This window comes from Hyperolius riggenbachi, chromosome 1, assembly GCF_040937935.1.
Source record: "Hyperolius riggenbachi isolate aHypRig1 chromosome 1, aHypRig1.pri, whole genome shotgun sequence".
Taxonomy (NCBI): Eukaryota; Metazoa; Chordata; class Amphibia; order Anura; family Hyperoliidae; genus Hyperolius; species Hyperolius riggenbachi.
This window is the reverse complement of record NC_090646.1, coordinates 426,409,450-426,431,649: the sequence shown is the minus strand read 5'-3', so window position 1 is coordinate 426,431,649 and position 22,200 is coordinate 426,409,450. Positions and strand designations below refer to the sequence as shown.

Sequence of the window (22,200 nt, the reverse complement as noted above, 5' to 3'; positions counted from 1 at the left end):
GTAAACACAGCCTCACAACACGGCTGTGATTTATGAGGAATTGCAGAGTGCAGGGGGATCTTAGTGGGGTTTGGGATAGCAACAGAGGCTGGGCTGTATAGGCAGATCCAGCCTCACTATGCAGATAACATTCTTTAAACACACCTCGGGTTCTCTTTAAAATCTTTATTAGTTGAGAAGATGCAATCAATCCTAAAATAGTGGTCTTAGGTTGAGACCTGGGTAACAATAGAAAACTGGATAATATACTGTAGTATTCATATTGACTCTAACTGCAAAAAAATACTACTGGACACAGGCCCGGATTTACATCACAGGATCCTATAGGCACAGATGTTCTGGCACCATATACTTTACCCTCCATGAACCTACAAACTCCTACCGAACTGCACCGCAAGTGTGCTGGCTAGCCCAGCTGTCATTTCTCCCTTACTTCCCTTGCCTGTCACAGGAAGCTGCAGGTGTCCCTTAGCATTAGGTAGCCAGAGGTACACTAAGTATTAAGTAACTAGTGGTGCCACCAATTGAAGGGATATCTCATCAGTGGAATGCTGAGAGCTGGGTTAGTAACCTCTCATTTACACTTTGCTCAGGACTCTGCATAGGGAAGGAGGGAGAGAAGCACTGGGGAGGGGAGTGAGCCTCCCATTTCCATCATCCGGCACCTGTAGGCACATGCCTACACTGCCTTATGGTAAATCCGGCTTTGACTGGACAGATGAAAAACAGAGGCTACAACACTATGCGAGTGGGTGGTTTATACTATTCGGCTTCTCCAGCTAGTGGTAGAGGATAATGATAGCGTAATACCACCAGCCAAAGACCACCTACTAAAGATCAGACATGTGGGAACAAGCCCTAGACAAAAATATAGGAGAAAAAAATTGGAAAAGAAACAGGGGAGGGGGGTAGAAATTGGCACACCTGGGATTAATGGGTGGTGGTTGTGACCTAGTGAATGTAGATGTAGGAGTTTCTGTTTTTTGTGAATGTTGTTTTTGGTTTTTGTGAATGTTTGTATTTTTTTTTTCTGTCTGTCCCTCTGTACTCTTATCTTTTATGACTAAAGACTCAGCCTAAGCAATAAAATCACTTTAATAAAAAGTAACTTAATTTAAAGAAATTTTGAACCGCAGACGATGATGCAAATTAATTCCCATGGCCAAGGTGCACACTGATGAAGCCATTTTTTAAATAGGCCTGGGACAACTGAAGGCTGATGTCTGCAAAATACATAAATATTTCAGCCTTCGTATCCCTCTCACTTCAGATGTGCTTTAACAGCTTAAATTGACCCCCACTAAGTACTTGGAAAAAACCTGTGTCCATAATTACCGTATATGCGCTTAATAACTTAACTGCACATAATTATTACACTTTGTGATTTTTGGCATATTTCTTACACTAAAATAATTGCCCTCAAATATCACAGATGTTCTATTCTAGCTTTTCAGACCTGAATCTGGAATATTTTCAGGGTGAATTTGGTGCTTACTCAAACATACACAGCAAACCTACTCAGTGGATCTTGCCTACTTCCTGCTCTCTCTACGTGTAAGGTTGTAGTTGCTCAATATACAGTAATGCATGTCTAAGCCTTACTTTCATTTTTTTTTTGTGGGCTGTTGGTCACTAAACTTAGGCTTGGTTCACACATAAATCTGTACATTTCCGGTCCTGTCAGTTTTGCATCAGTTTTCTATCATTTTTACCTGACAGGATTAAACTGTACTCCTTTTATGTGTGAACACACCTATAGAAAACTCATACAAAACTGATTAAAAAAACTGACTGGACTTTACTGGACTGGACCACAAATGTACACCTTTTATGTGTGAACCAAGCATTAGAAAACTCTTACAAAACTGACAGGACAGGGTTGGACCAGATATGTACAGATTTAGGCTAGGCTAGGGTCACTCTTGTCCATGTAGAAAACCATCAGTTTTCTGCCATGGGCGTTTCTTGCATTTTTTTTTTCCTGCGTTTGAGTTTTTCATGTGTAATTTTTATGCTTTTTTTTTATTTTATTTTTTTTTTTTTTTTCATGCGTTCATGGTTTTTCTTAATATTCATATTTAACAAGTAATTTAAAGAAAAATTCATTCTGCCAACGAAATTCAATTCTATCTTAAAGCCTGGACTTTCTGACAGATCTTTGGCTGACTTTTATTTGGCAATCAGAGATTTGGATAACTAAAATATAGCCACTAACGCAATGAGAAAATGGGATGAGATTTTACAGGAACAAAATGTGAGTGATCAAATTTAAGAAGGTAATATGGTAGTTAGAAATGTAATCAAAGATGAAAAATGGCGAGCTTCTCATCTCTTATTCATCCATAGGGGCAAATACGCCTTTAATATTAAATACAGGGTGCCACCTCCTAGGTATAATCCACAATGCCCAAAATGTGCATTAAAAAATGCTGGTCTCTTTCACTGCATGTGGTCCTGCCCAAAAATCCAGATCTTCTGGGATAAGGTAACCGGCTATGCAAATAAAGTGTGTTTAAAAAAAAAAAAAAAAAAAAAAAAACTTGACAAACTCATGTATGCTACTGCTTTTCAATTTCTATAATTCACCAGCAAGTACTATTAGTACTCCATCTGTCCTATATCACATCATCTTGATAGCAGCAAGAAGAGCTGTTCTATGCAAATGGTTGGAACCGACTATCTCAGATATCTCCATCTTAAAACAGAAACTACTGTACATCTTTAATATGGAGAGGCTAAGCACCCTGCAAGCCAAGGAACTGATACTGCCTTGAAGATATAAGTGGGCCGTTGGGCCAACTCAAGGTTGTGAGACACACTTAACGGACACTTCTTCCACCGCAAACCATAACTCAAAAGACTGTATAAATAATAATACGACACAGTGTAACCAGGGGTGGGAGGGTTAGGGAGGGACATATGCATGGAGCCTTTAGTATAACAGAATGTTTTCCACTGTCCTACTTTTTCTTGTACAAGGTTTATGCTTTTTTTTCAAAAACCCAAATAAAAATTGTTTAAAAAAAAAAAAGTAATTTTTTTTTCACGGACCTCAGCTTAGTTACTGCCCATCCTAAGATATGCACTTCATTGCTGTGTTCCTGTGGCTTTGGGCTTAGGTTGCATCATAGTCTGCTTGACTTTACTTTTCATAATTTATGCCAAGAAAATAGAAGAAAAGGGAAAAAAAAATCAGGGAATAAACCCCCCCCCCACCCAAATCTAAATATTGAAAAGTAAGTAACTGTATGAAAAGACAAATTTTGGCCTCCTCCCCATCTTTAACAAATACTCTGTCTCCTCTTCCTTCCAATTTCTTAAAAACAGCCAAGTCCACTTGCCTTCATTATATCCAATACTGTACATACCTGCATCCATCCTTACAAATCTTCCATGTCATCCACTCATCTTGCTATATCCTTTCACTTTCCTTCTCCACAACCTCCAGCACTTGCAAACTACTGTTCTGCTTTCATACACCTCCACCCAACATACTCTCCGCCTCCTCTAATTTCATCCTAACCACACATCCAACTTTTCTCCACCTACACTTTACCCCCTTGTAGTTGACCTCCCTACACCACAATTCATCACGTCTTATTTAGTGAATAGGTCATCCCTTTCCTTAACATTTTACCCGTCTCTGTTTATTGTATTAGTGAATTGTATTAGTGAACCTCAAAAAAGTTTTCAAATTCGTTTTTACCTTATTTGGTTAAAAGCGCATCAAAAACACATGCATTTTTTTTCATCATAAGAAAGCATTACATGCAGAACACATTCTTTCTGCATACAGAAATGGCCAGTAGCAAGTGCAATCGCCTGTGTTTGGGATCACGCAAGCTGCTTTTTCCACTACCTGCAATTACACCGTATAGTGATGCTCTCTGAATTAAATTCGGATGAAATCCGAATGAGTTTCATTCAGATTTCATCCTAATTAGTGCACCTGAGCGGGTGTGTTCGGGGGGTTAAACTTACCTAGCAGCCAGCTTGTTTAACCTTTCCCACGCTGCGTTCCAAGCTGCAGCCACGTGACTACAAACCCCTCCTCCTTCCGGGATGGAGGAGGAGGCGTAGTAGTCACGTGACACGGCTTGGAACGTAGCGTGGGACGGGTTAAACAAGACGGCTGCTAGGTAAGTTTAACCCCCCGAACACACCCGCTCAGGTGCACTAATTATTAGGAGGATGAAATCCGAATGAAACTCATTTGGATTTCATCCGTTGCTCATTGCTGGCGCCATGTAGCAGTCAGGATCACAGAGACCATTCCACATACATATTTTGTTTGTACATTCTGGGTGGGGCGGGGGCACGAAAGGCTCTTTCTCTGTTTTTTAACCAAGTTTGTCTCGGGCACACTTTTTTTTTAAAAATTGTTAAACTTTTTCTTACATAGTGCAGAGGAATGTTTGCCATGAATTATTTGTATAGTATTTTACTTTATAGTATTTTTATAGTGTTATATTTTTCCACTAAACCTTTTTTGCGCATATCTTTGGATTGTCTTATTGCCAGGATTTAGCCGCACCATCCCCCTCAAAAAACTGAAGCTGATGCATATTCTTGGTTATCATTTAGATCCTCCTATTTCATTATGCAAACTACCGTAATTAAAAAGTTCAGTGACTGAGTTGCAAACTACAGGTGCTGCAGAGGTAGTTTGCATTGCGTGTGTCGTATGCAAACATTCCTTGGAGTTATTTGCAGTTATAACAGCTAGATGTTTTATGAGAATATCTCCTGACTGTATGTGAACACTTGATTTATGGTTCTTGGGTTTTTAGTGCTAGACCTTTGCTATTGGTGGATAATTAGGATCATATCCATTCAGTTCCTAACAGCTTATGTTTCACTTTGTGTTGCGAATGTTTATTTGCAGTCTACTGAATGCGATGTCTTTTCTGTAAAGCAGGAACTACCGGTAGGTGTAAAACTGTTCATCATAAGGCTCAAATTGGAATAAACCAAGATTTTACTGCTAATGGAAACAGTGCTAGGATTAATGAGCAACCCTCCTAGCTCTTTGTTGCACCTCAGTCAGGTCCAGATTTACATTACAGGAGCCTATCGGCACAGATATTCTAGCACCCTAGATTTTACCCTCCACAAACCCCTGCTGAACAGCGCTGCAAGTGTGCTGGCTGGCCCAGCTTTCACCTCCCCCTTACTTCCCCTGCCTGGCCTAGGTAGCCACAGATGCCCCTTAGTATTAGGTAAAAAATAAGCAGCTTGAGGTGCCCTCAAGTATTAAGTAGCTAGAGTTGCCCCAGGTTGAAGGAGGGCTCATCAGTGGAATGCAGAAAGCTGGATGAGTAACCTGTCATTTACACTCAGCTCGGGACTCTGTTTCGGGAGGGAGGGAGGCACTGGGGGTTGGGGAGCAAGCCGCTGTTCCATCATCAGGTGCCTATAGGTACATGCCTACAGTGCCTTATGGAAAATCCTGCCCTGACCTCAATAAATGCCTTCCGCTGTACTTGGTCAGTACAGAAACTACCCCGTTGTCAGTGTGGTGTCCAGAAGCTGTGGGATGGACTGCCTCAAAAGCTCTCTAGGCTAGACTTTTCCTCCTAAGCTTTTTTTTTTTTTTTTTTCTGTTCCCAAAAAGGATTAAGGTGGAAGGGGGCCCTAGGCAAGATAGCAATTTTTGGCTACCGCTAACAGCTTTTTTTTTTTTTTTTTTTTTTTTTTTTTTTAAAGTAAGATTTGGTGGGGGGTAGCATGCACTAGGCCCTTAGACTTTCTCCAAACCCTAGGTAATTGCCTAGGTTTGCCTTGTGGATGATTGGGCCCTGACTGTTCCTAGTTAAATGAATAAGCTGCTAGGTGCTTTGATTGGCTTATCCTAACATCTGACTACTGGGTGGGCTAATTACTTAACAGGAGACTTTTTTTTGCTTACAAATATATAGCTTTATTAACCTTTTGATATAGTATGGTTTGTTGTTGTTTAGTCACTATTCAGTCATGTCTGACTCTTTGCGACCCCATGGACCTTAGCATGCCAGGGTCCTCTATCCTCAACTGCTTCTCAAAGCTTGTCCAGGCTTATGGTTGTTGCTTCCATGATACTATCTAGCCTCTTTTCGGTCCCCTCCTCCTTTTGTCCTCAATCTGCTGTGTCCCAGTGGGCACATGCTGGGACACAGAAGGGCACATGGGGGAGACATGGGGCACACAGGACAGTCAATTATTCGACCCTCAGCCTTCCTTATGGTCCAACTCTCACAACCATAAATTACTACAGGAAAACCATGGCTTTCACTATACAAACCCTTGTTAGCAAGGTGACTCTGCCTCTCTGGCTTGCTGTTTTGTATATTTTCTGTTTTTTTTTTGTTTTTGTTTTTTTTGCCATCAGTTCTACTTGATTTATTCATTTTGATTGATGCCTCTGCTAATCTACCTTGCCCCCCTTAAAGCGGATCCGAGATGAAAAACTAAATATAACAAGTGACTTGTCTATATATCTTATCTAAAGTTTAGATAGTTTACACAGCAAATCTATCTTCAAACAGCTTCAACAGTATATTAATATTTTTTCCTGTGATACAATGGGAGCAGACATGTTTTCTGCTTGTCTATTACACAATTACACACACAGGCAAGCTTATCTGTATCTAGGCATGCTAATCTGCATATTCTGTGAAAACTCCACTCTTATCTCCTCCATTACACAGGCAACTGATCTGTATCTGCACTGCAGCTCTCAGATTGTGAAAACTCTGCCTCTGAAATCTATAGCTAGTAACACCTTTTTCACCTGCCCAGACTGAAATCCCACAATCCTTTGCAAGCGCCAAGGCACTCTGGAGAAGGTGTGGTTTGTTTAGTTTATAGGAAATTAGGGTATTAAAACAAAACAAGTATTTGGCTTGAGGAATGCCCTATAAACTATATGTAAGGAACACAATTATGCAAGGAGTAAAAGTTCATCTCGGATCCACTTTAAGATAGTGCAGTACCTACTAATAAGTGGATGTACAGTAAAGTTACTTGGTGTATTGAAACATAAAGTAGTGAGGGAATCAATGCGAGAACTTTGAAGTCATTGGTACCTCTCTAAATCTGAGAGCCAGGAAAATGCATTTTATTTCTGTTTTGTTCTGTGATCAGCACTTTACTGTTCTTCCCTCTCCTTTTTCTGCCAACTTACACAACACAGACTTGCTATCCTTTCATAAGATTGTTTGGTTATCTAATAGACGTAAATACAGTGTAAATTAGCTTTCACGTTATTAATAAATGATTAAATTCTTTTGAAAATGTATTGTTAATTTAAAAAAAAAAAATCTGTACTGCTGTGTGTATTCACAATCTAATGACATAACTGTAATTTTTCACATAAATGAATACATTTATGAAGAACCTCTAGCACCATCTAGTGTTTTTTGTTTGTCTCAATGAAACAGTTGCTGTACGTTGCTAGAGTGTTAGACTAGAGCATGGGTTAGTATGCTTGCAGAAGGCAATAATCCGAATTTGGATTGTACATCTGAAGAATGGTGTTCATACACCTAATTTTCACTTAATTGCAAAATAATTTCCGCTTCTTTTCAATAGAGGTTCTATGTGCTGCTTTATCTCCAATAATTATTTAGTGACCTGGAAAACAAAATCCGTGGTGTAGGTTAGTGTAGAAATCACTTTGGCTTTTTTAAATGGAAAGGATTTCAAATCAATCAAAATGTTCAAATGTAATGTAATGTTTTTATTTTGTAAAGTTTAATGATCAGTTCCTGTGCTTATCTTTGGTTGCACCCGCGACATGAGTTAAGGCTGGTGGTACAGTGGCTAGTTCCCTTGCGTTCATCTTCATGTAAGCATCTGTTCATACATGTATTCATTTCTATAGCAGCACTCTTATGAACTGTCCCATTCACTGGTTTATGGTTTACAGCCAATATGTCACTTAGTCTGCCTGTGAGCTATTATTAATTATATGGTAATCAATTTTTGGACTTATTTTTGTGCGTTTTTTGAGCCCCCCTTTTTTTTATACTGATGCCCCGTTTTTGCTAGCATAAGCGATTTGGCCTGCGGCGCCATTGTATCCTATGGCAGAGAAACTCTGCGGATTCGGATGAAATGGGCCCGTATAAATGATTCCTCATTCCTTGCCAAAAATCTGGGTGACAGTCATGTTTTTTTATTTTTTGTTCACGCTCTCTGTGGTAGCTGTGCCACAACTTGGTGCATGATAGTGTGTAAAAAGAACACTTGACTGATGTGTTTTCCACCCTTGATGCAGGTTGAAAAAGCATACAATGTTTTATATGTACTTCAGCAGTCCTTTCCTTTCCATCAATAACATGGAACCCCTTTGTTTTTTTCAGTGTTGACATTTTCTTTGCACTGTCCAGAACATGAGCACATTCCATTAATTTGTTTACTCTTCCAGGAGAAGAGAAAGGCAGAGGAAGCCCTCTCTGACTTGAAGAGACAACATGAATCTGAAGTTGCCGAGCTCCAGGTGGCAATAAAGAAATTGAAAAAGGTAACTGGATATCCTACAAGGTGTTCATTCCATTCACATTTTAAATAAATGCTCAATTTTACTTAATTTGACTGTGTCATTGAGATTGCCAGGTACTCGATACCCTAGCAGCACTCGTAACGGTATTACTAGGTAATGTGGGTTGCACTAATTGTGCATTGTGTAGCACTGTTAATCTACAGACAATGGAAATGTATTCAGATCTGGGAAGTCAGGACTACTGAGTGTATAATTACTCTGAGGGATTGTATTATAATCACAGTCCAGGAGATCTGGCTTTACTTACCTCTGATTTAGAGGTGGTATGCAGCATATGAGCTCCCAGTCCCAACTTTTGAAGTGAATTATGTCATATAAGTTTATTTATGATGTTAAAAACAACAAGAACATAGTCTGTTAGTCCCGGTTCACATCTGCATTTTCTTTTGCGAACCGGAACGTATACTGTACAAATGGAACGGATGTGAAAGGATCCAATCTTAACCTATTGGACCGTTCACATGCATCCGTTGGTGCGGATACGTTCCGGTCCCCGGATCGAAAAATTGCTGCAGGCCCTAATTTTCTGGACTGTTCTGCCCAGCGGAACGGAACTGGACAAAAAATGCTGCAGCGTTGGGGCAATGGAAAACGGAACTTTTCTTCACACTAGTGAAGAAACAGACTATTCCACGGGGGAGGGGGGGATGTGGGGACGCAAACCTGAGAGGCAGAAGTGTGAGGGGAGGGTGCAGCAGCCGGGCGGGTGGGTAAAATACATACCTTATGCACTTTTGCAGCCGGCGTTAGAGGCTTCCGTCTTCTTCTGCGGCATGTGACTACATGACGCGCTGTCTAGTCACAGCGGAAGAAGAGGAAGCCTCTCCCGCCGGTTGCAAAAGAGCATTAGGTATGTATTTGCCGGCAAATTAAGTGAAAACTGATCCGATCGATTGTTGATCAGATCCGTTTTCACTTTCCATTTGGCAATGTGCACAGAGCCATCCGGATCCGGTGAAGCGGAAACTGGACCCGCTCACCGGCCCCGATTGCCTCACAAACGCAGATTTGAACCGGTCCTTACTCAGGGCCGAACTGAGCCGTGAGAGGCTCCACCCTCAGGGCGCAGTGTAGGAGGGGGCACACAACTCACTCTGCTATTACGGTATTCTCCTATTGTGTTTGAAGCAGAGAGAAATAAGAAAAGGGGATACATGGCAGTGACTGCAAGCCGGATAACTAGAGATTAAGATGTTGGGGGCCCTGGGGTGCCTCTTAGTCTAATAGCAATCAGTGTGTGATGGAGGGGTGTTCTTTGGTGTCTCAGCCTAGGGTGCTGAGGGACCTTGTCCCAGTTCTGCTGTAACTACACAGGTATAGAAAATATTTATTCTTTAAGCTGGGATGTGAAAATGTGTGGAGTTGGCTGAGATTCTACAGTATATTAAGTATAGGAACCATTAACATGTGTACGCTTTAACGGATCCGTGCATTCCAGTACGCTTTGTGCATCCCAAAGTCCCAACCTGCATGACTTTTCCGGACTAACTGACGCATTTCCTATAGAAGCCTATGGTGGAAACGCGTGCTCAGTACCCCAAACAGACCAACAGAGCTGATCTTGCACTGTCTGCTGCAGTGGACAGTTTGCGTTTCAACCCCAGTGTGGCCCGAGCCTTACACTGTTATGACTGCAGTCAAGCTGTACAGAAACTGTTATTTACAGCTTTGGATTGTTAACCCTTACAGTGAGGGGAAAAAAAAGCCATACTGCCTTGTTTGGTGTAGGAACAAGACTGTACATCAAGGTCCCTTTAACCAGCTGTGGACCGCTTAACTCTGATTGATTGGTGGTGGGTCTGCATCGCTCTTGTTCCTCCGCAATGCATATATGCATCATCTCGCGAGGAACTAGATTTGACGGGAGCTCGTACAAGCACAAGCTCCTGTCAGTTTACACAGCAGACACCAGCCATCAGCCTGCCAGCCAATGGTCGGCTCTGGCAGGCTGTTTATTTTATTTATTTAGTATTTATATAGTGCTAACATCTTACACAGCCCTGTACACAGTATATTGTCTTGTCACTTAACATATATATATATATATATATTATAATTTATCCAGTGATCCTCTGGGACAAGACTCTGAGATATCCACGCCCCTTCCAGGAAATATTTCAATCCCTCCCCTATAAAAGAAAGGCCATGAGAATCTCTCCTCAGTTTGAAATATTTCCTGCGCGAGAAGGAGGTTTTTCTTTCCCTCGGGTGAACCAGGTCTGTGGTAAGTAGGGCCTGGGGAGCCTTGTAGGGGGCTGCCGAGACTGAGTTGGTCAGTCTGTCAGCATCAAGGTTTCTTACCTTGCCTCGTGTTTGCTCCCTTAAGAGGAGGGAGAAAGCGAGATGGCGTCCTCGATCCCTCTGGCCTGGTTGGAAGTGGCGGTGGGCTGTCTTGCACGCAGCTGGAGACAGCATCAGTGGAACAGAAGGTCCATCGGGTATGGTCTGGGGAAGTTTTATAGCCGCGCGCGCGGCTGCCTCTGACGTCACTTCCGGCGGAAACCAGGGCGGGGTTAGTATAAGGGAGGCGGTGGGACGCGCCGGCTTCCTCTCACTCTGGCTCTGTGGAGCGAACAGGACAGTCGCAATGTCTGTGGCTCCGGGGGAGGAAGGTGCTGGTCCTTCTAAGGTATTTTTCTGGCGCTATGGTAAAATACTTAGAACTATCGGGGCAAAATTTTTTCCATTCTAATGGTGGGCTATTTGGATCATGTTTTGCAGGCAAAAGATGGATCCAAGCGAAAGTGCCCAGTATGCAATACAAGATTGCCAGCTGAATGGGAAAAGACACTCTGCAAACCCTGCTCTAAGAAGGTTTTAGCAGAGGATGGCCTCTCTGTCAAAGATACCATTAGAGCCTTTAGACAGGAAATGGCTGATACTATTAAACAGTTTAAATCTTCCTTGGCTGAAACTAAGACACAATCTAAACCAGAAACCCCTGTGCAAGCAGTTTCTTCTTCTTCAGAAGGGGAGGTGGGTTCAGATTCTCATGATAGTGCAGAAGAATTTAAGGAGTCCATTTCTAAATTTAAATTTAAAGTAGAGGACACAGAGGGCCTGATTGATGCTATTATTGATACCTTACAGATTGATAAAGGGAATTCAGATTCGTTAACTCCTCATGATAAACTCTATGAAGGTTGGCAAGACAGTGAAGGCATTGTTTTTCCAGTTCATAAGTCTATTCGCCAGTCTATCCTGAAGGAGTGGACCGAACCTGATAAAAAACTTATTTTTTCTAAAGGAATGAAGAGAAGATTCCCGTTTAGTGAAGAGGAAGTTAATTTATGGGGTAAATGTCCTAAACTGGATACGCCTTTTTCTCAGATGGTTAAAGAGGGAGAGTTGGCCTTTGAGGATTTAGGCTCTTTAAAAGATCCGTTAGATCGTAAGACGGATGCTTTTTCAAAACGTACATGGGAGGCTATTTCGGCTATTTTTAGGCCGACTATAGCTTCTACGTGTGTATCAAGAACCATGTTGTTGTGGTTGGATCAATTTAAAAATAAGATTCAGGAGGGGGCTTCTAAGGAAGAACTTCTGGAGGCCTTAGAACTACTTTTTAAAGGCACTAGCTACCTGGCAGATGCATCAGCAGAAGGCATTAAGTATACAGCGAGAGCAGCTGGGTTAGCCAATGTTACTAGAAGATCAGTTTGGCTTAAAACTTGGGAAGGAAGTATCACTTCTAAATCCAGGTTATGTTCAGTCCCGTTTACAGGTAATCTGTTATTTGGGCCTGAATTGGATGCTACTTTGGAAAGAACTTCTAGTAAAAAGAAGGTCTTTCCAAAGAAAAAGGTTACGCAGCCTACTAAACGTCCTTTCAATAGGCCACGTAATCAGCGTCAAGGACAGTCTAAAAGGAAAGGATGGTCCTTTAACAAAAATGGTAAGGGGAGTTTTCTTATCAAGCCCCAGGATAATAAGAAATCCCTATGACCATCAAGTGGGGGGTCGACTGAAGAACTTCAGCGAGGTGTGGAGAAATTCAGTCGCCAGCCCTTACATTTGCGCAATTGTGAAAATGGGTTATCGAATAGAGTTCGATGCTGTTCCTCCCAACAGATTTCTGATAGCAAGAAATCCGGTAGATGCGGCAATGTCGCAGGAATTGTCTCGAATTCTGAAAGTCATGGTAAATCAGAATGTGATCATTCCAGTCGTTCGGTCGGAACAGGGAAGGGGGTTCTACTCTTCCGTGTTTCTGGTAAAGAAACCGTCGGGGAAATTCCGGTTGATTCTCAACTTAAAGAAATTAAATCCGTTGGTCAAGTACAAACGATTCAGGATGGAATCGATTTACTCTATCAGAAATCTGTTGGAAGCAGGGTCGTTCATGGTCAATTTGGATCTGCAGGATGCATATTGGCATGTTCCCATTCACCCATATTCACAGAGATACCTCAGGTTTGCCGTATCTCTAGAAGGCACTCTGTGTCACTTCCAATTCACTTGCCTTCCTTTCGGGATCAGTTCGGCACCTCGAATTTTTACAAAAATTATGGCGGATGCGTTAGTTCCTCTCCGGGAGCAAGCTATCCAGGTGATTTTTTATCTCGACGATATTTTGATTTTTGCCGATTCGGTGGAGCTTTTGAAGGCACATCTAGAAACCTCTTTGAGGTATCTGGCAGATCTGGGGTGGTTGGTAAATCGAGACAAATCTGTATTGATACCAACTCAAACGATAAAATTTTTAGGAATGATGATAGACCCGTCAGTTCAAAAAATGTTTTTGCCACAGGAGAAGATAGACAAGGTTATGAACGAAATAACCTGTCTACAAAGGAACCCAAAAGTTTCCTTAAGAGTGATAATGAGAACTCTGGGGCTTTTGTCTTCCACAGCTCCAGCAGTTCAGTGGGCTTTAGCACACCAAAGGAGGCTTCAGTCCTTTCTATTAAAGATCTGGGACAGATCTCAGCGGAACTTGGATCAAGAAGTGATGCTTCCCTTAGCAGTCATCCGGGATTTGGACTGGTGGCTGAACAAGGGAAATCTGTCCCAGGGGAATTTATGGGTATACCCCAGAAAAGTAACTATCACAACAGATGCCAGTGCTTGGGGGTGGGGTGCTCACGTGGAGCATCAGGCCTTTCAGGGACAGTGGAGTCAGGAAGAGAAGAAATTCTCGTCCAATCGGCGAGAATTGAGGGCAGTAAAGTTAGCTCTCATTCAAGCACAAAAGATTGTACAAAACAAACATGTTATGGTGAGATCAGACAATTCCACCACGGTGGCATACATAAACAAGCAAGGGGGCACGAGGTCGGAGTGGTTGCAAGAGGAGGCAGAGGAAATCTGTACTTGGGCCCAGGTGAATGTGCTATCTCTGAAAGCTCTTCATCTGAAGGGGCTTCAGAATCTAGATGCGGACAAGTTAAGCAGGAATGCTGTTCCTCCGGGAGAATGGGCCCTGAACAGAGAGGTTTTTGCTCTGATTACAGATCTCTGGGGGGTTCCTTCAATCGATCTTTTTGCGACGAAGCAGAATGCTCTGCTGCCAGTTTTTTGCTCGATAAATCCAAGGGACGATCCTTGGGGGATAGATGCGTTGTCACAAGTATGGAACTTTCCTCTGGCGTTTGCTTTTCCTCCTCTGCCTCTCATTCCATTAGTCATCAAAAAATGGAAGGAAATTCAAGCTCCGTTAATTCTGATTGCGCCGGTTTGGCCAAAGAGGAGTTGGTTCCCAATTCTAAAAAAGTTAGCTGTGGAACCTCCTCTGAAGCTGCCGGACAGGAAAGATCTACTGTATCAAGGGAAGCTTTGGCATCCGGAGGTGGAAAAGTTAAAACTAGCAGCCTGGATCCTGAGGTAGTTTGGCTTAAGAGCAAGGGGCTTTCCAGTAGAGTTATTCAAACTTTATTGAAAAGTAGAAAGGATTCTACCAGAAGTATGTATATTAAGTATTGGAAAACTTTTTTTCATTGGTTAGATTCTTCCTCCTATGATTCCTTTTCTATTCCAGCACTATTGGATTTTCTGCAGGAAGGTTGGGAAAAAGGCTTATCGGTCAGCACATTAAAAGTGCAGGTATCAGCCTTGGCTGCCATGACAGGTAAAAAATTAGCTACGGAGGATTTGGTGGTAAGATTTTTTAAAGCTATTAGTAGACAGGTACCTATAAAAGCACCTAATGTGTCCCCGTGGGATTTACCGTCGGTGCTAAAAGGGTTATCTGGGGCTCCATTTGAACCATTGGACCAGGGTGATTTATTGCATGTTACAATTAAAACTGTGTTCCTCACTGCCATATCTACAGCTAGGAGGGTTAGTGAAATTCAGGCATTTTCTTGTAAACCTCCATATTTTCAGGATTTTGGAGACAGGGTAGTGTTGCAGACAGACCCAGGGTTTCTTCCAAAGGTGGTGTCCAAGTACCATAGATCTCAATCTATTGTTATTCCTTCCTTTAACGTTCAGGGGAGTAAAAAGAAAGATAAAGATCTGTACCTAGTAGATGTCAGAAGGTGTATTTTACACTATATCAAGATTACTTCAGAATTCAGGAGGTCTGATTCCTTGTTCGTTCTATTTGGGGGAAAAAATAAAGGTTGCACGGCATCCAAATCTACTATTTCTAGATGGATTAAGAAAGCTATTACTATGTCTTATTCTTTGTTGAACCTGGAACTCCCATTGTCCTTTACGGCACATTCAACTAGAGCAGTGGCATCATCCTGGGCACATAATTCTGGTGCTACCCCGGAGCAGATTTGCAAAGCCGCTACGTGGTCAAGTTTTTTAACACTTTTGTGAAACATTATAAGTTGGATGTGTTATCAGAACAACAGCAAGCCTTTGGTCGTAAGGTCCTGAAGGCTGCTACCCACCCTGAGGTTTGATTCTTGCTTATCATCTCGGAGTCTTGTCCCAGAGGATCACTGGATAAAACAATAGTTACTCACCGGGTAACGTTCTTTCTAGTGATCCTCTGGGACAAGAGTCCCACCCGATTTGGGTATAGTAGATTAATTCTGTACTTTGTATGGAGTGGTTCATAGTATAAATAAGTGAAAGGAAGAGTTCTAGACAGTTATTATTTAAGACTGAGGAGAGATTCTCATGGCCTTTCTTTTATAGGGGAGGGATTGAAATATTTCCTGGAAGGGGCGTGGATATCTCGGAGTCTTGTCCCAGAGGATCACTAGAAAGAACGTTACCCGGTGAGTAACTATTGTTTTTTTATTTTTTTTTCAAAATGTAAGTCTTTTTTTGATATGAAAAAAATGAAATAACAGCAGCAATCAAATGCCTCCAAATGAAAGCTCTATTTGTGAGATAGGAAAGAAAGGATGCAAAGAAGGTATAAACCGCTGATGCTCAAGTGGTTAAGCAAAATGCTGTACTTTGGCTTTAATATTATGTATCAGATATACGGTACATTTTTGCACTCTTTGCACGTTAAAAATCATGTTATATTTTATGGTTAATGCGCTTAATCACCTCCAGTTTATATTTTTTTTTTTATTATAGCTGGAAGAACAATCAAAGAGCATACACTTAAAAGAAGATGTGGCTGTTTTAAAAAAGCGATTACATGAGTTAACGCTGGTAAGTTTTAATAATGGATACTGATTATTTTTGCAGAGCAGGTGTATTCCATTGTCTTTCATCAACTGCGGTCATAGTGATACACTCATAAGCTACATATAAACATACTGTACAATGTGAGCTGATCCAATCTTAGGGCTGGATTGAGCAACTCTCATATGGCTGTACAGTTATTTCTAAATTTTAGAGCTGATCCTGTCTGCAGAATAGCCATTCAATATGTATAGTTTTCCTATTTGCATTCTGCCATAGTGAGAATGCTTCTCTGATGCAGCACCACTGTGCTGTTCCCTCCACTGGCTGCCTATTACCCAGAGGATCCAGTTCAAACTCCTGACTCTAACATATGAAGCCCTTCACGAGTCGTCCCTTCCATACATCTCATCACTAATCTCTAGATACTGTCCCTACCGCAACCTTCGCTCCTCCCAAGGAATTCTCCTGGCCTCTAAGCTGATCACCTCCTCTCATGCTCACATCCAGGACTTCACACGACCACCATCCCTCATCTGAAATACCCCCCCCCACGCACACACACACACATCTCATTACCTAGTGTGTCCTCCCACTACCCCCTAGATTGTAAGCTTGTAATGTTTACTGTTTTTGTTGCAGTACTTGTGCTGCTTGAGACTGCTGTATACATTTTTTGGTTGTACCTATGTTCTCCTTGTCGTCTTATTGTGCTTTGTCAAGTGATGCGGAATATACTGGCGCTATATAAATAAAAAATAATAATGTTATCTTTCACATTAGACAAAGCGTTCCAGAGTGTTACATTGTAATGCACCTGGGAGCTTTGCATTGTCCAGCCGCAGCATTTCCCCATTGCTGATAAGCGTCACCCCGAAACTTCCCGAGGTCACGCTGTAGGTCATAGCGTGTGCATGAAATTGGGTTCCTGCACGCGTTATGTAATGTGAAAGAGGCCTAAGCATTGAATGTCCTCTCTTGAACACTGCTTGAATAGCATGGAGTAATTCCCCTCCAGGAAGTGGCATCGATGCTTCCAAGACCCTGCAGGGTATGTGCTGGAGTCCCTAACAGTATTAGGGAGATACACTATTCATCACAACTTTCTTGCAGGCTCTGCATCTGTACATCTATTAGGAAATGAGTTATAGATCTGCATCTACACATCTGTATGCAGGCTCACTGTACATTATGTGTTGTATGTGATTGGAAGTTGCTGTATCCATGGGCAGCACAGTGATGTAGTGGTTAGCTTTCTTGCCTTGCACTGCTAGGGTCTCTGTTTGGAATTTGTATGTTCTTCCTGTGTACATACAGTGATGTGAAAAACTATTTGCCCCCTTCCTGATTTCTTAACCTTTTGCATGCTTGTCACACTTAAATGTTTCTGCTCATCAAAAACCGTTAACTATTAGTCAAAGATAACATAATTGAACACAAAATGCAGTTTTAAATGATGGTTTTTATTATTTAGTGAGAAAAAAAAACTCCAAATCTACATGGCCCTGTGTGAAAAAGTGATTGCCCCCCTTGTTAAAAAATAACTTAACTGTGGTTTATCACACCTGAGTTAAATTTCTGTAGTCACCCCCAGGCCTGATTACTGCCACACCTGTTTCAATCAAGAAATCACTTAAATAGGAGCTATCTGACACAGAGAAGTAGACCAAAAGCACCTCAAAAGCTAGACATCATGCCAAGATCCAAAGAAATTCAGGAACAAATGAGAACAACATTAATTGAGATCTATCAGTCTGGTAAAGGTTATAAAGCCATTTCTAAAGCTTTGGGACTCCAGCGAACCACAGTGAAGGCCATTATCCACAAATGGCAAAAACATGGAACAGTGATGAACCTTCCCAGGAGTGGCCGGCCGACCAAAATTACCCCAAGAGCCCAGAGAAAACTCATCCGAGAGGCCACAAAAGACCCCAGGACAACATCTAAAGAACTGCAGGCCTCACTTGCCTCAATTAAGGTCTGTGTTCACGACTCCACCATAAGAAAGAGACTGGGCAAAAACGGCCTGCATGGCAGATATCCAAGGCGCAAACCACTTTTAAGCAAAAAGAACATTAAGGCTCGTCTCAATTTTGCTAAAAAAACATCTCAATGATTGCCAAGACTTTTGGGAAAATACCTTGTGGACCGACGAGACAAAAGTTAAACTTTTTGGAAGGTGCGTGTCCCGTTACATCTGGCGTAGAAGTAACACAGCATTTCAGCAAAAGCACATCATACCAACAGTAAATTATGGTGGTGGTAGTGTGATGGTCTGGGGTTGTTTTGCTGCTTCAGGACCTGGAAGGCTTGCTGTGTTAGATGAAACCATGAATTCTACTGTCTACCAAAAAATCCCGAAGGAGAATGTCCGGCCATCTGTTCGGCAACTCAAGCTGAAGCGATCTTGGGTGCTGCAGCAGGACAATGACCCAAAACACACCAGCAAATCCACCTCTGAATGGCTGAAGAAAAACAAAATGAAGACTTTGGAGTGGCCTAGTCAAAGTCCTGACTTGAATCCTATTGAGGTGTTGTGGCATGACCTTAAAAAGGCGGTTCATGCTAGAAAACCCTCAAATAAAGCTGAATTACAACAATTCTGCAAAGATGAGTGGGCCAAAATTCCTTCAGAACGCTGTAAAAGACTCGTTGCAAGTTATCGCAAACGCTTGATTGCGGTTATTGCTGCTAAGGGTGGCCCAACCAGTTATTAGGTTCAGAGGGGCAATTTCTTTTTCACACAGGGCCATGTAGGTTTGGAGTTTTTTTTCTCTCACTAAATAATAAAAAAATATCATTTAAAACGTCATTTTGTGTTTAATTGTGTTATCTTTAACTAATAGTTAACGGTTTTTGATGAGCAGAAACATTTAAGTGTGACAAACATGCAGAAGAATAAGAAATCAGGAAGGGGGCAAATAGTTTTTCACATCACTGTATAGGTTTTCCCCAGGCACTTTGGTTTCTTCTTACATCCCATAAACGTATCTTATGGTACCCATACACGGTACAATAAAAACATTCAATTTTTTTTTACAATTTTTTTCGACCAAAACGATCGAATCGAATGAGAGGTTTTTTTTGTTTGTTTTTTTTCGATCAAGAAAAACTAACGATTATCTATTTTATTTTATTTTTTTCTATGAAAATCTGATCTGACATGTTGGAAAAATCTTTATATTCGATCTAACGGAATAACTAAATTATCTATTTGGAATTTTTTTTTTTTTTTTAAAATTGTACCATGTATGTGCACCTTTAGACAAGGAGATTAAAGTACAACATCGGTAAGGATTAGATTGTGAGCTCCTTGAAGGGGACGTTAGTGAATTTACTATTCTTTAAAGTGCTGTAGAGGATATTCGTGCTCTATAAATGCAAATTTTAATATTTTTCCACTCATACCAATGGGGAGCTTGCTTTTGGTCAAATGTGCATAGGGCTGAGGGCTCTATTAAAATGTTGCTATTAATCCCCATGATATGTGGTTTTCCTTGTTCCTTTGTACTAAATGCAGCACTCATAATGCATAATTAATCTAATTTATGGTACATACAGCTGTTTCGGGGTATTGGCTTCTAATCCGTACAAGGCGGCATAGATTTGCATATATGCATATTGAGTAAGGGTTGTACAAGCAACAATATGTGGTACCCATTAGAGGCCTGCATGGGTTTAATTTTTCAGACCTGCCCCCGACCCGCAACCCACTTTCTGGTGAATCTGGTACCCGCACCAGACCCGCTACTGCACCCGATAAAAATCAAAACGGGTACCCGACCCACATTTTGGGTACCTGCGGGTACCCGACCCGATACAGGCCTCTAGTACTCATTATGTCTTACAAGCTCAGAACCATACAAACCTGTCTGCCACTGGCAATCTTAGGGCTCGACGTAGAATATATATATATATATATATATATATATATATATATATATTATATACACACACACACTGTAAATATATATACATTTTTACGGCCATATTCCTAAAAGCCCATATACGGGGGAATATGAACAGGTGATTGGAGAGGGATTATTTTTTTTGCCTTCATTTTTTTTTCCCCTTAGTAGGGTCAGGAATATTGTATTTTTCGCCATCATATATAGACAGATATGCTGCGTGTGTTTATTACAGCACGTTTGGCAAAGTGGGCATATATTTTATGGCATTCAAAATTAAGTTGAGTTTTGTTGCTGAGGGCTGTAAGGTTGTGAAATCCATGGCAGTCAATCAGAACCAAGCTTTTAACAGTGTTGTAAAAACTTGTTAAAGCAGATCTCTGATTGGTTACCATGACTTTATATTTGCATGTATGTATTTGCACCATCCTAGTAAATAATGTTATTATAAAATAATTTAGATTGCTAATAAAATGTTACTGTGTCTTTATGAAAGGAAAATCAGAAACTTAAAAAGGAGCTCCTGGAGGCACAGACAAGCATCTCTTTCCTCCAGAGTGAGCTTGATGCTATGAAAAGTGATTATGCAGATCAAAGTCTCAACTCAGAAAGGTATTTTACAGCTATTATTACTTCTTAAATGTGTTAATAAAAAATTGAGCTGCATATAATATGCATTTTTTTTCTTTTTTTCTTTTTAGAGATATGGAAATAATCAGAGAATATACAGATGAAAGAGAAAATTTGACACGGCAAATTGAAATTCTTCAGTACGTATACATTCTAAAGTGAACTGTAATTACATAAATAACTCTGAGTAGCATATAATCATAGATTAAATCTTATGCGCATTAGCTAATACAGGATATTCAAAACAATTAAGCTGAGGACTAAAGGTGCGTACACACATGCGACTATAGTCGTTTGTAACGATCGTTCCCCGATCTTTACCAACGACGATCGTTACAAAAAACGAACCACCGACTATTATGGCAAACGACGAACGAGCCAAATCGCTACAAAAGAAAGTTCTGTCTCGGCGGATTTTAACCAACGACGATCGTTTGCAAAAGTAGTACATCGTTGGAAACGATCGTTCGTACTAGGCTTGACATGCGCATCTCACTATTTCTCCATGGAACTTCTCATTTTTATGCGCAGGCGCAATAGTTGCTTTCTGTGATGTAACGTTCGTTCTAACGATCAGATCGTTACACACATTTTAAAACTACCTTTACTTAGGTCGTTCTTTCATCAATTAAAAGTTCGTTCGTCGTTCTTAACGAACGATCGTTGTCGCATGTGTGTACGTAGCATAAGTTATGGGTGAGTAATTACCACTGGCAGAGTTTCATATGGAACAAGGTTAGCAACTCAACTTATCACTTGAAACCTTAGGTTGTATTGTAAGAAAAATTAAGAAATTAAAAGCAGATCTGTTAAAAATGAATGGCCAGTTCCCGGGTCAACAAGGGGAGTGTTTCCCTTGCATTGTGCCGGGAACACTGACAGTAATAATAGACATAGAATGAAAGATCCCTAATATGTCATAATTATCATTATTTATGAAAATGATAACTGATTGCTGCCATATGTTGAACAGGACTACTTAGTCTTTGGAGAGTAAAGTCTTCTCCATGAGTGCATCCACTGAAAACATTGCTTCTCAGTAGGATGGGCTTTAGTAAAGCAACTGCTGTTCATTGGTACATTAAAAAGCTTTTGGTACCTGCCCCATGGTCCAGATGTCTGATGACTGTCTGAATAAATATTGAAGAATGCCAACCAGCATTGGGGAGTAGGGGTTAATAGGTTTTTGGAGAGGGACCATGCTCATATTCGTAATTTATTTACATTACTTTAAAGTACCCCTGAACCTGGGTAAAATCTATTAAATGAAGGTCATGGTGGGCTAGGGTCTCCCATTTCCCGCCCCCAGTCCTCATTGCTCCCGCGCCTCCCGGAAGTTCCTCCTGAATGAGTACTTGCTTTCTCTGTGCTAGTTGCTGGTTGGAACTTGCACCTGTGTAGTTCTGATTCATGAGCCATCACTAGGAGTTTCTTGGATTTCATATTTAACTGGAGGTTTCCGTGTGTCCAAGCTGTGCTAGGACAATTCAACAAAGGTAATCTAGCTCGCCATGGGTTTTAATCATTTCTTTTTGTCCCTAGTTCAGAGGTACTTTAATGTAAGAAATATATTTTTTCTTCAGT

The 22,200-nt window shown here is 41.1% G+C and overlaps 1 protein-coding gene across 1 annotated transcript in view; it reads left to right on the top strand.

Annotated features, from left to right (window-relative positions):
- Positions 1 to 22,200, top strand: part of RASEF (RAS and EF-hand domain containing) — a 112,346-nt gene that overhangs the window by 50,067 nt on the left and 40,079 nt on the right. Inside the window, 4 exon segments of the mRNA XM_068242856.1 lie at positions 8,408 to 8,503; positions 16,028 to 16,105; positions 20,483 to 20,598; positions 20,688 to 20,756. Coding sequence (XP_068098957.1) covers positions 8,408 to 8,503; positions 16,028 to 16,105; positions 20,483 to 20,598; positions 20,688 to 20,756 — 359 coding nt within the window.